A 15,035-nucleotide genomic window follows, 5' to 3' on the forward strand; every position below is an offset into this window, starting at 1 on the left:
ATGTCTGTGATTGAGAAATGTTTACCCAAATCCTTTGCCCATTTTTACTTTTTAAATTGAATTCACTAATGTTTCAGTGTTTACATTGATTTATTTTCAATCCGAAACATTTTTCCTGTTTGTTTTTCTTTCATTTTGTTTAGGGAGTATTCATTTTGTAGCAGCAGGTGGTTAAGAAGTTCTTAGGCTATGTGCATGCTTTTGACGATCTCCATTGGCAGCACACCGCCCTGGGCAGCCCACTAGGACCAAGCCTAGGTATCTCAGAGTGGAAACACACCCACTCATTTCCATAGTGCCTCTGGTTCATACTGCTTCTAGAGCAGACTGCCGTCCTTTCCTCTTCAGACAGCGGGTAGAATGCCTGGCTTAGCATTTACTTCAAGTTTCTCATTTCATAGGAGAGAGGAAAGAAGTGGAGAAGTGGGCTGTTGACTGAGCTCATGGGGGTGGTGGGAAGCGGTGGTGAGGTGGAGGACCTGGGATGCACTCCGCACATTCTTAGCAAGTATCTGTTGCTGTCTTGTCAAGAGGTCCATTCATTTAACTGAGTGGATTTCCAAGTAAGATGAGGTTTCTAGCTTCTGGATTGTGTTAACAGAGACTGACACACGCACCGACAGTGCTCACATGCTTGAGCGTTCTTGCTCTTTCTCTTTTGAGACAAGTCTCACTGTACAGCTCTAGCTGGACTGAAACTGAAACTTGCTCTGTACACCAGGGTGGTCTTGAACTCACAGAGACCCTCTTGTCTTTGCCTCCGAAGTGCTGAGGTTAAAGGTGTGTGTAATGCCTGGCAACACTGATTTCTTTAATAGGTAAGCTGATGTGACCCTGGTAGTTTTGTTTGTTTGTTTGTTTTAGATGTTAAAACAAAAATGATGTCATTTCCATGGTAGGTTGATGAAGAATCTGACTCTGGAATACAGTCTTAGGACACCATGTTGATTGATACCTTGTTTTCTTTACATCTTTTAGTTTTGTTGAGCCAACAAAATTTCTGTCAGTACACACACACACACACACACACACACACACACACACACACACACAGACAATGTATAATTTTCTAGTTGAAGTGGGAGTTTCACTGTGTTGCCCAGGCTGACCCCACATTCTCTGGCCCATGTGATTCCTCTATTTTAGCTTTCAAAGTAGCTGGAACCATGGGTACAAGTGCAATTTAAAAGTAGCATCTTTCTGAAGCACCTGAGCACTGATTCGATTGAATGCTTTTGTTCTTCCCCGCCCCATTCCCCCCTACCCCCGGTCTGGGTCAACACCATTCACTGTGCAGTCAGCTCATGGGAGTGAATTTGTAGCAGTGTGGTGAATGCTCTTGCTTTGACCATGCAATCTTATTGCATTTATGTGTTTTGGTATATTCTGAGCCACTAAAGGGATTATTTTATAACTTTAGGCTAATTTTTTGCAAAGGACTTGTTCTACATTATGTACTCTTTAAGGGGCAGAAAGGTAGTATTTGCAAACATGAACACTTTGTATAGATTGTTTGCTTTGCTTCTTAGTTATGAAGTGTAATGGAAATTTTAGTTTCTTTGTAATCTCAGTTATGTTATATAAATATGTGTTTGCTTTATTCTCAAGTGTGGGATTTTAGTTTGGGCTTTAGTTTGTCCATAGCTGATAATTGTCTCATGGGGGCATGGTCTTTGTCAGCTGATAAAGGCCTGCCTCATGTGGCACAGAGAGGGGTGTGGTCTAGGACTTGGAGGAAGATAAATAGGAGGGGGTGTGGTGTGCAGTGTGGTGTGAGGTGTGTAGCAGTTTGGAGAGACCAGAGACCAGAGACCAGTGTGGTGGACGGAGAGAAACATTTCAGTGCAGTGGCTTGGAGAAGACTGCTTGCTGCATTTGCTGTTGACGGAGACTGGAATTGCCCCCAAAGAACTCAATTGACCCGAAACAGCCTGGAGTAGTAAAGGAGTCTATGCCCCCTCTCCCCACAACAATGGAAGGGATGTCGAGGCGTCAATACTCTAAATAACATTGGATAAAAACATGCATCAACAATGAGTTCATGGGCAAATTATTTAATTTTATTTAAGCAATTTCCCTGTATGTACACTCAATGTAGTACTTAGATTTTGTGGTTATTATATAAATCAGAGAAGATGGTGTTTGAGTCACCCAACCTAGAGCCTGCTATGTAGTCATATAACAGTGGTAGTTTTAGTTAGATTCATTTGTATGTAGGAGTTGTGTGTTGTAATTAATGGTTAATTGATTCTTCCCAGCATAAGTTCATTCATTCATATTTTTACTCATTCAGGATTAATTGAGCAAAAATAACTGATGATACTAATGCAGGAACGTTATGTCAGTATTCAGTTTCAGTTGCTAGTCTTTAAGAGATATATACTGTTTTCAAGCTAGAGTCAGTATTGTTCTGTAACGAGTGCCGTAGGCTACACCATCAAGGTATGAAGCTATGACTGTGTTTTTTGGGGGGATATTGGGAGTTGGTTTTTACAGTTTATGTGCTGTTTGTGGTGTGCTTGAGGCTGTATGCAGGCTGATCCGTGCGGTCCTGGTGTACAGAAGCATTAGCAAGTTCCAGAGTAAGAGCACTGAAAAGCTGCGGTTGACATTAATAAGCTTTATTGTTCATGAATTTAGTCTTTAAAATTATGTTACTTTGGGCTGGAGAGATGGCTCAGAGGTTAAGAGCACTGACTGCTCTCTCTTCCAGAGGTCCTGAGTTCAATTCCCAGCAACCACATGGTGGCTCACAATCATCTATAATGAGATCTAATGCCCTCTTCTGGCATGTAGGTGTACATGAAGGCAAAACACCGTATACATAATAAATAAATCTTTAACAAAAATGATCTTATTTTAAAGATTAATATGTGCAGCTGGGCGTGATGGCACATACCTTTAATACTAGCACTTGGGAGGCAGAGGCAGGTGGACCTCTTGAGTTCAAGGCCAGCCTGGTCCACAAAGCAAGTTCCAGGACAGCTTGGGACTACATAGAGAAACCCTGTCTTAAAAAAAAAAACAAAAAACAAAAAACATGCATACAATAAAGCCAGTTATAAATGATTAAAGAATGAAGACTAAACTTCCTACCTTTAACGCATTCTGTTATTAATTCATCATATGTGCATGCATTGACGCAGTGATTCAAAGCTCTTGGAGGTGCCAGTCACACACATCCCAGTATCTGCAGCACTCATAGGTTGGCTCTCTCCTTTCTGTGACTAGGATGCTCAAAGAAACAGTGGTACTTTCCACTTAAAGCTTATCTTTAGGCCATTCTACATCTGTGTGAGTAGAGCCACCTCATTTCCAGAACTGTTTTCTGGCTAGGAATGGTGACATTTGCCATTAATCCTAGGACTGTGGAAGCAGAGGCAGGGGAGCCTCTGTAAGTTTGAGGCTACATAGTTTGAGACCCTGTACCTGTCACCCCTCCCCTCTCCCCTGTATTCCATTGCTAAATTCCCTGTGATGTAAGCTGAGGATGTTCGGTCTTTTGTTTTGCTATGGGATGCTACAGTTGTCTGACAGGTACTTGAGGCACCAAAGATGTCATCATTTACACCTTTGAAAGATAATGCCAAATTGATGTATCCTCTTCCCCCCATATTTTTAGCACCCAGTGTATTTTCTGACTTTGAATTTGAGTAATCTCTAGCTGAAAAACTTGACGATGGTTTTAATTTGTATTTGTATTGACTCTGTGTACTGCTCGCATTCAGGATGTATTGGTAATGAAAGACATTATGTGATGCACCAGATGCTGAAAAATGTCTCTGTTACTTAAAAAGGAAATGTGGAAATTAATTCAAAGTCCAAGGGAAGTGGCTACTTTGTGGTGAGAGAAAACAAGAGGCAGAGGATAGTGTCCCCTGAGCCCACTTTACCTTGCTTGGCCTCTGTATTTGGCCTCATAAACATGTAGAATTTTGAAAATTCAAAGAGAAAAACATACCCATTATAGTTAGGTTAAAATAGTTAGAAACCAAGATTTTAATGGAAAAGTGAGGCACATGTGCAGTCTGAGGAGTTGGGAACACTGTGATCTTAAGTGTGAGCAGGAAATGCTACTGTGAACTTGAGTTGTGCTTTAAAAAAAAAATCAATTTGTAGCTCTCTGTGCAAGAGACTTGGAAGCAATCCTATGGTACAGGGATGACGGTAGCATGGCATTACTGTAAATACACATCTAGCATCTAGCACAGTGACAGTCTTAGGGTCTAGGCTTGCACCTCCAAATAGTCATTTTTTTTCTTTCCCAGTTAAAAAGAAACAAGGTTCCCTGTAGGAGTGTGGCTGAGGTTTGGACCTGGAACATTGGTTTCCAAGGCTTCTGAGCCTTATCTCAAAAGGGCCTGGTGCCAAGTCCTGAGATTCTAGTAACTTCTGTCAGTGCCCTGTGGTATGTGTGCCCGTCCCCTGTAAGGAGCAATAGACTACTGCAGTGTGTTCAAGGCAGCCTTGGCAGTAAATGGCAGCACCAGAGGAAGCACAATTTAAGCACAGATCCAAAACAAAGAAACTGCAGGAACATTATAGGGCCATATTCAACAAATTGAAATTCACGACTTTTTAATGGACAGATAGCTGAAGGAGAGGGAAGACATAGAGGGGTAGCATTCAGATCAAGATTAACTTTGGGGTCCCTAATAGCAGAGCCACCATGTGAAAGACACCTTTGGAGACAGTGGGGAGACTAGAACCCTTCCTAGATGGTATTGAGAAATGACTCAGTGTATTAGGTCATGGTAGGTGGAGGTTGTTTCCCTATGAAGTGCTGTGCTGGCTGGAGTTTGCTTTAAAGTGGTTTTAGGGGGCTGGTGGAGTAGTCACTATGTTGACAGTTGTTGAGGGGTGTGAGTATCCTGTGGCTGTGTAGTGTCACTTTGCTGCTTGTCATTTCTTTGCTTGAGGTTCCTGAAGCAAGCTGCTGTTAAAGCCAGGTGTGCTTCTTCTGTGAATCTGTCCGCCTGTCCTTGTCACTTCTTTTCTTTTTCCTGGCTTTTGTCTAGTTTTCCTTATAATTTAAAGGGCTCTTTCAATAATGCGGAACAAGCCTTTTGTCATGTTTTGCAGTTAGTTTTCACTTGTCTTTTGAGTTCATGGTGCTTTTCTTTCTGTTTTTTTATAACGTGTGGTTGAATTTCCATTTTTATTTTGTCAATTTACCACTTTTCTTTATGGCTTAAGTGTTTTTGTGTGTTTCTTATAAAAAGCTTTTTTTTTTTCAGAGACTCTGAAAAGTTCTTTCATGTTTTCATGAATGTTTTAAATAACTATAGCACACTACTGATGCATTTTCATTATATAGTTGTTATCATTTTCCTAGCATATTTGGGAATATCCTCTTTAGAGCTCTGCCTCAAGAATATGTCAGGGTGAATTTTCAGTAGCTGTCCTGGGGAGATTTTGATGAGTTTAACCAGGACCTGTCAGAAGAGTAACTGTGGACAACAGAGTTCACAGGGGGCTCAGGGAAGGTGTAGCATGTGTGAGTTTTTTTTTTTTTTTTAACTAAATACTGTGTAAAATATTAGTAATATACTTAAGTTGCTAATTGTTGAGAAAGTTTAGCATTTATTTTTCCCAAACAGACATCTCTTTTAGCACTTTCCCTTGGGTTAAGGTCAGGAGCCTGTTTCTCCCTAGAGCAGCATTTCATGCTTGCCCTCTCACAGCTCTGGCCCCGTGAGGAACAGTGTAGCAGACAGCTGCACTTCTGCAGTGGCTTCTTCACTCACTGGGGAGTAGGCTCTGAGAGCCCCGTAGGAATCTCGGGGTAGATGATCTTCTGTACACGCCAGATGAGAAGGAGAAGTGCTTGCGGAGGCCTCAGAATCTTTCCTCTGAGGTGAAAGTGGTTGCAAGGGCGTGGCTTGAATTTGTGTTTGGAAACTGTCCTGGAATCGCTGTGCAGACCAGGCTGGCCTTGAACTCACAGAGATCCGCCTGCCTTTGCCTGCCTGAGTGCTGGAATTACAGGTGTGTGCCACCACTCCCAACTGAGTTAATGCATCCTTTTTAGAAACGAGTTAAGGAAATATGAGTTGAAGAAGTACTTTTACTGTGTTTTAGATATTTCACCATACAAAATTTTTATAGTCTAATATTAATTTTCTCTCTCCCCCCTCCACCCCCACAGGGTTTCTCTTGTAGCCCAGGCTATCCTGGAACTCACTATGTATACCAGGCTTGCCTCAAACCCAACAATCTGCCTGCTCTGCCTCCTGAGTGCTGAGCTTAAAGGTGAGCACTACCACTGCCCGGCTTGTTAATTTTCTAATACAAGTGAAAAATGGGACTAGAAAATATTTTTCTTCTGCTCATATCCGCTTCCCTTTATCAGAAGTTGTAGTGTGAGTCATTGCCTAGCTCTTTGCAGCTTAGGTGTGAAGCACAGTAGGTGTGACAGTCGTGTGTCACAGTTTGCTCAGCTTAATGCTTTCAGGAAGAATCTATGAAGTTCTGTGGTTGTCAGCTCCAGAGTTTGCTTCTGTATTCTCAGTTTGATTCTTGGTTTATGTTACAGAAGATACCATCTAGCCATGGATAGTTGCTGTGCTTTGATTAATATGAGTGTGTCTCCTCTGAAACTAGAACACTGTCTGGCTGCCCCTAATGGGAACCCAGGATTTTCATGCACTGTGGGTTTTTATGTCAGATAGTATTGGTAATCAACATATATACATACATATATACACACACAAACATATATAAAACCCTAATTACATTTATCAGTTATATTATTATATATAATTAATCACATTTATATAGTTAGCATTCAATTCCTATGATTATGTAAATTATATAATTAACACAAATAATTATATTGGTTATATTAATATATATTAATTCTTATAGCCAATTTCCTTTTTTGGGGAGGGATGGTGTTTTAGGACAGGGTTCTTTGTGTAAGAACTGGCTGTCTTGAAACTTACTCTATAGACCAGGCTGCCCTCAAACTCAGAGGTCCACCTGCTCTGCCTCCTGAAAGGCGTGTGCCACCATGCCCAACTTTTTTGACTATTCTACAGGTTTGTCTCAGTTGTGAATTTGTGGAGGGAAATGAAGGAAGTGGGAAGACCTGCCATTGGTGGCGTGTAGCTCTGTGGACTTGGTCTCTGCTTGTGACTTTCACACTCTTCCTGAACACTGGCCAGATGCACCATCAGCTTCTGATTAGCTTACTTATTTGTGAGAGAGTTGTCCCTAGATACATTGTTTTCAGATTGTTCTTGATGAAGGTTAGCTGAAGAAATGATGGTATTCTTTGCTGATGAGTTATCTGCTGGTTGATTTTACTTTCTGACTTAATTATAGTTTGGCAGAAAGCCGTTTCTACTGAAACATGTAATTACTTAGTACCTAGTAAATTTAAAGTACATATGAGCCAGTTGAGCCTGTGACTATGACTGGACAATCCGCGCGCGCGCGCGCACGCGCGCACGCGCACACACACACACACACACACACACACACACATGAACAGACACAAATGGATGGATGGACGGATACACACCAAGCCTGGCAAAAACAACTTTTCTTTTGTGAGTGGTTGTCAGTTGGAAATAGCTTCTGGGTTAGGAATAGGGCTTGTGTTCACTCCCCCTGTCAGCATGTGGCTTAGATCTGTGTAGGCCCTGTGCCTGCTGCCTCAGTCTCTCTGAGTACATATGGCTGTCAGTCCTGTTGGTTCTGGAAATCTTTGTTCCCTTGGTGTACTCCATCCCTGCTCTTACTGTCTTTCTACTTAATCTTCTACAAAGTAGTCTGAGCTCTGAAGAAGGGATTTGATGGAGACATTTAGGATTGAGTGTTTTGGGGTCTCTTACTCTCTGCACACTGTCCAGTTGTGGGACTCTGTATTTGTCCCTATCTACTACTTTTCGGATGATCGCTGAGCCAAGGCACTGATCTGTGAGTATAGAAGATTGGGGTTAGGAGTCATTTTGTTGCTAGGTTCATTTAGCACAACAGCAGTGTTTGGTGTTCGAGGTCCATGGCCTATCTAGCCTCTAGTTCTTGGCCATCCGAGCAGTATCAAGCATGGGTTCCTAGTAGTGGAGTGGGCCTTAAATCCATTAAGATAGTTGTTGGATTTAAAATATATAGAAATACATTCTAAGCCGGGCACGGTGGTGCATGCCTGCAATCCCAACACTTGGGGAGGCAGAGGCAGGGAGATCCCTGTGAGTTTGAGGCCAGCCTGGCCTACAAGGCAAGTCCAGGACAGCCAGAGCTATACAGAGAACCCTGTCTGGAAAACAAACAAACAAACAAACCAAAAACCCAAAACAAAACAAAAAGGAAATATACTGTATTTCTCCTTCCTTGGGAGACCCCTACCCCACACCCTCTATATCTAACCTCTGTGTTTTTCCACTTACCAAAGACTTAAAAGCCGACATTCATGTATAAGCTAATACATACCATACTTACCATTTTGGATCTGGGTCTCACAGGGTGGTTTCCTTTTTCTAGCTCCATCCATTTACCTGGAATTTCATTTTTTTTTTCTTCAAACAGCTGAGTAAGATTTCATTGTATAATGTCCCAGACTTTCTTTATCCATTCATCTGCTGACACATCTAGGCTGTTTCCAATTTCTGGCTTTTATAAATAGAGCAGCAGTGAACATGGATGAGCAAGCCCAGCACTTAATTTTTTGAAAATTATGGTTTATTTCCTGGCACAGTGTGCTGTCAGTGTTGCAGTAAGGACAGTGGTGTCCTAAGACCACACAGACACAGGCAGAGCAGCAGCAGCAGCAGCAGCAGCAGCAGCAGCAGCGGCAGCAGCAGCAGCGGCAGCACTCTCCATTTTAACTTCAGATGGTGCCCACTAAAACGTTCATCCCTGTAGTAAGGCTCTCCAGTTGCAACCAATGACTTTGTTAAAGAGAGACAGGGCCTAGTCCTTCCCTCTGCTTTTGATGAGTGGAATTTGTTTTTTATAAATTCACTCCTATCTCAGTGTGACGTGTGACAGCGGCACTGCAGAATGTTTATAACTTTGGGTTCAAGATTGTTTATATTCACTTATAGCTGTAACACATGATGATGAAAATGAATTGATACATATTATCAAGACGACAACAAACCACTGAGAACTGGTAAGAAGGAGGCGAGCGAAAGTCTCTGTGACCCAGGTACTCAGACAACTGTTGCATTCTTGCTAAGCCTTCAGTAACCTCTACATCCCAGGAGCCAGTCCATCACTTCCCATGACGTGTTCCAAAGTGCACAACACCGCTGCCAGTGGCGCCCTTTGAACACAGCCAGCTTTCTCCCTCCTGCCTGTCTCCAGCTCTGGTCATCTCACAGCATATTGTTCCAGCAAAACCACATATGGAAAGTTCTTTTATAGAATGCATGTTGAGAAGGTTGCAGGGTGGAGGCTGTGACAGGAGCTGAAGGAATGGAAGGGCTTCATCCATTGAGACAGGCGAGGAGGCCAGTCTGGACACTGAATTGGACATACACCGAGTGTAAATGGTTTGTACACTTGTGTCTTAGAAACATACGGGAATTTCTTTCTGAAACTTGCTTTTCTTCATAAACAAGGCTATTGCATCATTTGCTGAGAATCACAGATCAGAAAGGGGAATTGAGAGTTCTGAGGAAAAAAAAAAAAAAAGAGAGAGTTCTGAGGAAACAGAAGAATTTGACATAGTCATTTTTGAGAGCAGTTGCTGAGCCTTTGAAAGGCTTGCCAGTACCTACTGTAGTCTGCTGTGCGTAGGTAAAGCTGGACACGAGGTACTTGCTTGTGAGAAGAACCGGGACATCCTGCTATCTGTAGCAATCTGTTTAGTTCCTACAGTACGGTGTATTCTAGAGAAGACGATCCCTGCATCCAAGGAGCTCATAAACACTAGTGGGAGGGGTTCACCAGGTGCCGAGAGAGGCACAGTTTCTACTTTAGAAGCCAATCTGACTGAGATGGTCTTCAGGAATGGGTACAGTCAGTAAATGTGTATGGGGAGTGTGTGGAAGAAAGGCTGGTGCAGAGGTGTCGGTGCCATGGTGATTGTACCTGCATCAGGTGTGCTTCTGTGCAGTGTGAAACATCTCAGAGAAGTTTATGGCTTTAAAGAAAATTCCACGAAAATATATAACCCCTAAAGGAGCTTATGCACATCTATTTTAGGGAAAATTTACGAGTAGTCAGTCATCCAGTAGTGAGCATCACACTGCACTGTGATTCCCAGTGTGGCTGTGAATTTGTAGAGCTCAGTGAGTTTAAGTGTCACTGTTGTGATCCATTCAAGCCTTTTACCCTCTCTCCAGCTTTTTTTTTTTTAAAATCCTCACCAAATTTGAATCCAGGACTTGAAAAAGTGCCAGTTATCTAAATACAGTATCGTATTATGATAAATATAGCCATTGAGATTTTAGCTCTATTCACAAAACTTTATTTTAATATTCATAGGAACTTTTTTGGACTGTTATCTGAAAAACTGAGGACCATTTTGTCATCAGAACTGACTATTAATTAGGGTATTGTTTCAGAAATAAAAGTTGATCTGCCGCAGAAACTCTATTTGAATATGTATGGTTCCAAGCTTGCTTTGTGTATTTAATAACTTTAGTACTATAATCACTCTGTTTACAATTAAATTTTGGTGAATATGCTAATATAGAATGTAACAGTGGGTGATTGCAGCAAAGGGCAGTGTGGATTTGCATCTTGATGTGCTTTTCAGTTACATCTGCATTTTCTTTAGACTGAGACGGAAAAGAAATGGTCAGATGATGTAACCAACTTTCTTCCCTCTGTTGCATAGGCTGTTACTACAGTAGGTTTGAGCTGAGTGTACTGAAGTGACACAGAGATTGTACTTTCTTACAGGCTGGCTCTTCTGTGAATTCCTTAGTAGGAACCTCAGGGCTGGAATTGGTTTCATTGTTAGAAGATACCTCTAATGTACTTAAGTAGTTGCTTAATTGAAATTAGTGTCTGCAGTTCTTTCAAGCACTCACTAACACATTAAGGCAAGTACTTGTGGTTATTTTTGTGAGCTTGGGTTCTTGGATTTAAGAAATTGTCCTTTTCAGAAATTGCCTGCAAAGCCGTAGTAGATTGAGACATTCAGTTTTCCTGTTCTCAGAAACCAGGGGACTTCTTGTTGCTCTTAACTAGGAAATAAGAGGGGTTTCCGGTGCACTGGCTCAAACAAACACAGAAGAGTGGTGAAGGCTCTAGATCTCAGACAAAGCTGGCAAAAGAGTGCTCGCAAGGTAGTTGTGCCTCCTTCTTAGGGCAAGGACAGAACCAGCAGAAAAGGCTGTAGGGACTTTTGCAATGGCAGGAAGAGGCTCTGTGGGCTCATGTGTGAGGTTAGAGGTCCTTCTCAGGAGCCATGTGCCTGTGCTTTGCGATGGGGTCTCTCACTGGGTTTAGGCTGGCTGGCTAGTGTGCCTCTGGATCCACCTTTCTTTGCCTTTCCAGTGCTGGGACTGCAGGTGCACGCCACTGGGGCAGCTTTTCACCCACATGTTCTGGGAGTTCAATTTAGGTCTTTGTGCTTTCATGGCAAGTTTGCTGAGGTTTCTTTTAATGGAAATAGTATTTCAAGAATATAGCTCATGCTAGGGGATGCATGTATTAAGTTACTGAATTGGTTATTATTTCTAAGCCTTTTTGTGAGTGGGGTTGCTAAACACGAAGGCTTGTGTATGAATATGTGTGTTGGCTCTGTTTCTAAACAATTAGACTTTATTATACAACCCAACCATCCTATACAAGAGGGACAGACGGTTAAAGGGAAACAAGAACAAACCTTCCGGTATCTGTTCCACGGGATGGATCCCCAGGTGTTTCTGGCCTGTGCGCTGGTCCTTTCCCCATCCACGTGTGCTCGTGCTCCGAACCTGAACCTGCAGCCTTCTCCTCTCCTCTCCACCCGTGTCTCTCTCTCTAGGGTGCAATGGCCGGTCTCGCCTCCAGATCACTCCTCCCATTGATGTTCAATTAGAAACACAGAAGCCTGGCTGAGTCCCTGCTTTTTTTCCTGAATTCTGGACCCAGGATGGCTCCACTCAATCTATCCCAATGTCAGTCTCAGTGGGGTATCTGTAGTGTTTCCAAGGGGCAAAGCCTGCCATGACTGCTTTCACCTGGGACAAAGCCTGTGGTCCTTCCACATATGTGTGTTTTTTGTTTTTTTGGGTTTTTTTGAGACAGGGTTTCTGCCTGGCTGTCCTGGACTAACTTTGTAGACTAGACCAGCCTCTAACTCATAGTGATCTGCCTGCCTCTGCCTCCTGAGTGCTGGGATTAAAGGCGTGCACCACCACCACCTGGCTGTATATGTGTGTTTTTTATAAAAGGTAATTTCAACTATAGTCACAGATTTTTAGACAGTCTCTCTCTTTGTAGCCTCCTCAGGCTCTGACCCCTCGATCGCTTTACTCTTGACCCCCTAGTGCTAGGCTCAGTCTCACTCGTGTCTAGTTCAAGCACAGCATTTTAAATTGTGTCTTTTACTTCTGTCTCCCTTCCACATTTGTGACTCTTAAGGAACAAAGGAATACTAGATTAAGGGATATCGTACAATTACAGCAGTCCTCTGTTATCTTAGGGGAGTCATTCAAAGATCTCAGCGTGTCCCACAAACCACAGCTGGTCATGGAACCGCTGCCAATGTGTATAATGTGGATCCTACTTTAATTATGAGGTGACTGAATAAGAGTAAGGGCAGTAACCAACATCAGAGCAGCCAGAGAGGATGGTATGTGAGATGCTTGTGGTCTCCATGTCTCAGCACCATCTCCTCGTACTCACGTTTGTTGTGAGATGGGAATGCGCCTCGGTATTGAGATGAGGTGAGGTAGTGGGGAGCTGTTGACTCGCCACTTAAGCACAGGCACTGGGATATCACCATCACTTTGTAAGCGAGATGCCCCTATGACGAATGGGGGTGGGGGTAGCATCCTTAGTGTGGTCGAATCATATCCATGGCTGGACAGAGGGTTGGCTCTGGATGCATCCAGCACTCAGACTGGCACGCAAAATTAAGTTTTATGAATTGTTTATTTCTGGAATTTTGTGTTTAGAATTTTTGACCTCTTTTGACTGTGGATAGCTGGAAGGATTAGTGAGAGATTACTGTTCTCCTGTGTGCCATTCCACATTTCTATACCATAATCTTGGTTAACAGAGCCACCACCCCTAGCTGGCATTTTTATTTCGTTTTGAAATAGCCATGGCTATTTTTCTGGAGGAACAGGAAATGCATTTCTAAAGAAATGTCCCCCACCCAATGGTCACTTGTGTGGGATGTGCCTTCCCAGTTGCAAATCCTTGCCTGCTGTTCTCCTTTATGTTTAGTTTTGTGTCATGTTCAAAGTTCAAAGAGGTTAACTTTAAGATCCACTCTTACTTGTGATGTCCTTGTGAAGCTCACTTGAATTGCAGCACTTGCATCTTCTCTTGAACCAGGGGTTTCCCTGTGAGCACTGCTCTGAAGTTTTGTGAGTTGTATGTACAGTTGTCTATATCTATTTATATTGTGTTATGGAGACAGGAAACCATTTCCCAGTTTTGCTGTGGATGTTATTTTAGTTTTCTAAGTTTTTCCTGTATGGTTTGGAGCTGTGTAGGGGAGGGACTCAGGGAGGCCTTACTACACTCAGTGTCGTCTCAGAGTTCACAGGCATGAGGTGCTGTTCCTAGAGCTACTTTTAGTGGCATTCCTGATCTTAATTATTATATTCCAAATAGCTGACTCCAAGAGTAAAACTATAAATAAAAGCTAATAGTTTTATTTGGAAGGGGAAAGAAACCCACTTTATTTACCTCAAATCTATATGAAGTAAATGCTTAGGCAGATTTTTCATTTACAATATGGTATTTTTATTGCATGGGAAAATAATTCTAGGAAACGAATTGTCCAGACACTTCAGTCATAGAAGGTTTTAAAGTCATTTAAAACTGTTGTGACAACTATGAGGAAATAATCAAATAGGAAATTGCTGTGGTGTGATAAAAGCTGGGTGAGGTTTAGAAGTCAGTGCTGGGGACTGCTGTGTGGTCAGGTTCGTTCTTCTAGTTGAGTTGTGCATGGATGCAGAAGCTAATCTTTTCTCAGGTGTTTGAGTTTTGGTTGCCATGGCTGTCACCAAGATTCTGCTGGGCAAGATTTTAGCACAGATTAAAAGCACCTTGAGAGCACTGATCTGAGGAAGGGCCCAGCACACTTAGTTCTTTTGTTTTGAAGATGCTTTTCACCTCAGAGAAATTTAAAACTGGGAAAACACACAAAGTGTTTTAGAGAAAAGTTAGATTTAAAGATTTCCTCATCAGGGCTGGAGAGGTGGCTCAGAGGCTAAGAGCACTGACTGCTCTTCCAGAGCTCCTGAGTTCAATTCCCAGAAACCACATGGTGCCTCACAAACATCTATAATGTGATCTGCTGCAGGCAGAGCACTGTATACATAATAATAAATAGACAAATCTTTAAAAAAAGATTTCCTCATCAGTTAATAAAGCAACTGCATTAGGATTCTCTAAAGGACTGTGTTGTCATTACAAATACACAGAGAGATGCAACAGATCTGATATGGAAAGATTTATTTGGGGGAAGGGAAAGAGAAAGGAATTAGGGCCTGCGTGGGCTGTGAGGGTAGAGAGAAACAGAGACAGAGAGACAGTGGGGGCGGGGAGGAAGAAAGGGAGGGAGGGAGAATGGGGAGGTCACCCTAGACACAGGGAGGGAGAGAGAAAGCCAATGTAGAGGAAGTGCAGGGGAGAGAGAGAGAGAGAGAGAGAGAGAGAGAGAGAGAGAGAGAGAGAGAAAAGGAGAAGAGAAGAATAAGTAAGAAGAAGACGAGAAGAAGAATATAGGAGAGAGAGCGAAGAGAAGCAGGAGAGAATCGCTTCTCGGTCCTTTAGTCTGGCACACACTATCGCAGCCTATGACGAGGTTGCTTGAATGGATGCATGTGTTAAAAGGAGATTTATTAGCATGGCTTAGGCTGTGGTTTGAGCCGTCCATGGATGGCTGTCTCCTGATGGAAAGAGAAGAC

The 15,035-nt window shown here is 42.6% G+C and overlaps 1 protein-coding gene across 3 annotated transcripts in view; it reads left to right on the top strand.

The window, feature by feature from the left end:
• Positions 1-15,035, top strand: part of Vrk1 (VRK serine/threonine kinase 1) — a 69,254-nt gene that overhangs the window by 14,177 nt on the left and 40,042 nt on the right. Inside the window, exon 1 of one of the 3 annotated variants that reach the window (XM_051151103.1) lies at positions 6,168-6,252. The exons of 1 other annotated variant lie outside the window; for it this stretch is intronic. In XM_051151103.1, coding sequence (XP_051007060.1) covers positions 6,186-6,252 — 67 coding nt within the window. In that variant the 5' untranslated portion in view covers positions 6,168-6,185. Of the gene's footprint in view, positions 1-6,167; positions 6,253-15,035 lie in introns of those variants that run through there. One more of the 3 variants, XM_051151095.1, reaches the window with a different exon arrangement.

This window comes from Acomys russatus, chromosome 1 (assembly GCF_903995435.1).
Source record: "Acomys russatus chromosome 1, mAcoRus1.1, whole genome shotgun sequence".
NCBI classification, from domain to species: domain Eukaryota; kingdom Metazoa; phylum Chordata; class Mammalia; order Rodentia; family Muridae; genus Acomys; species Acomys russatus.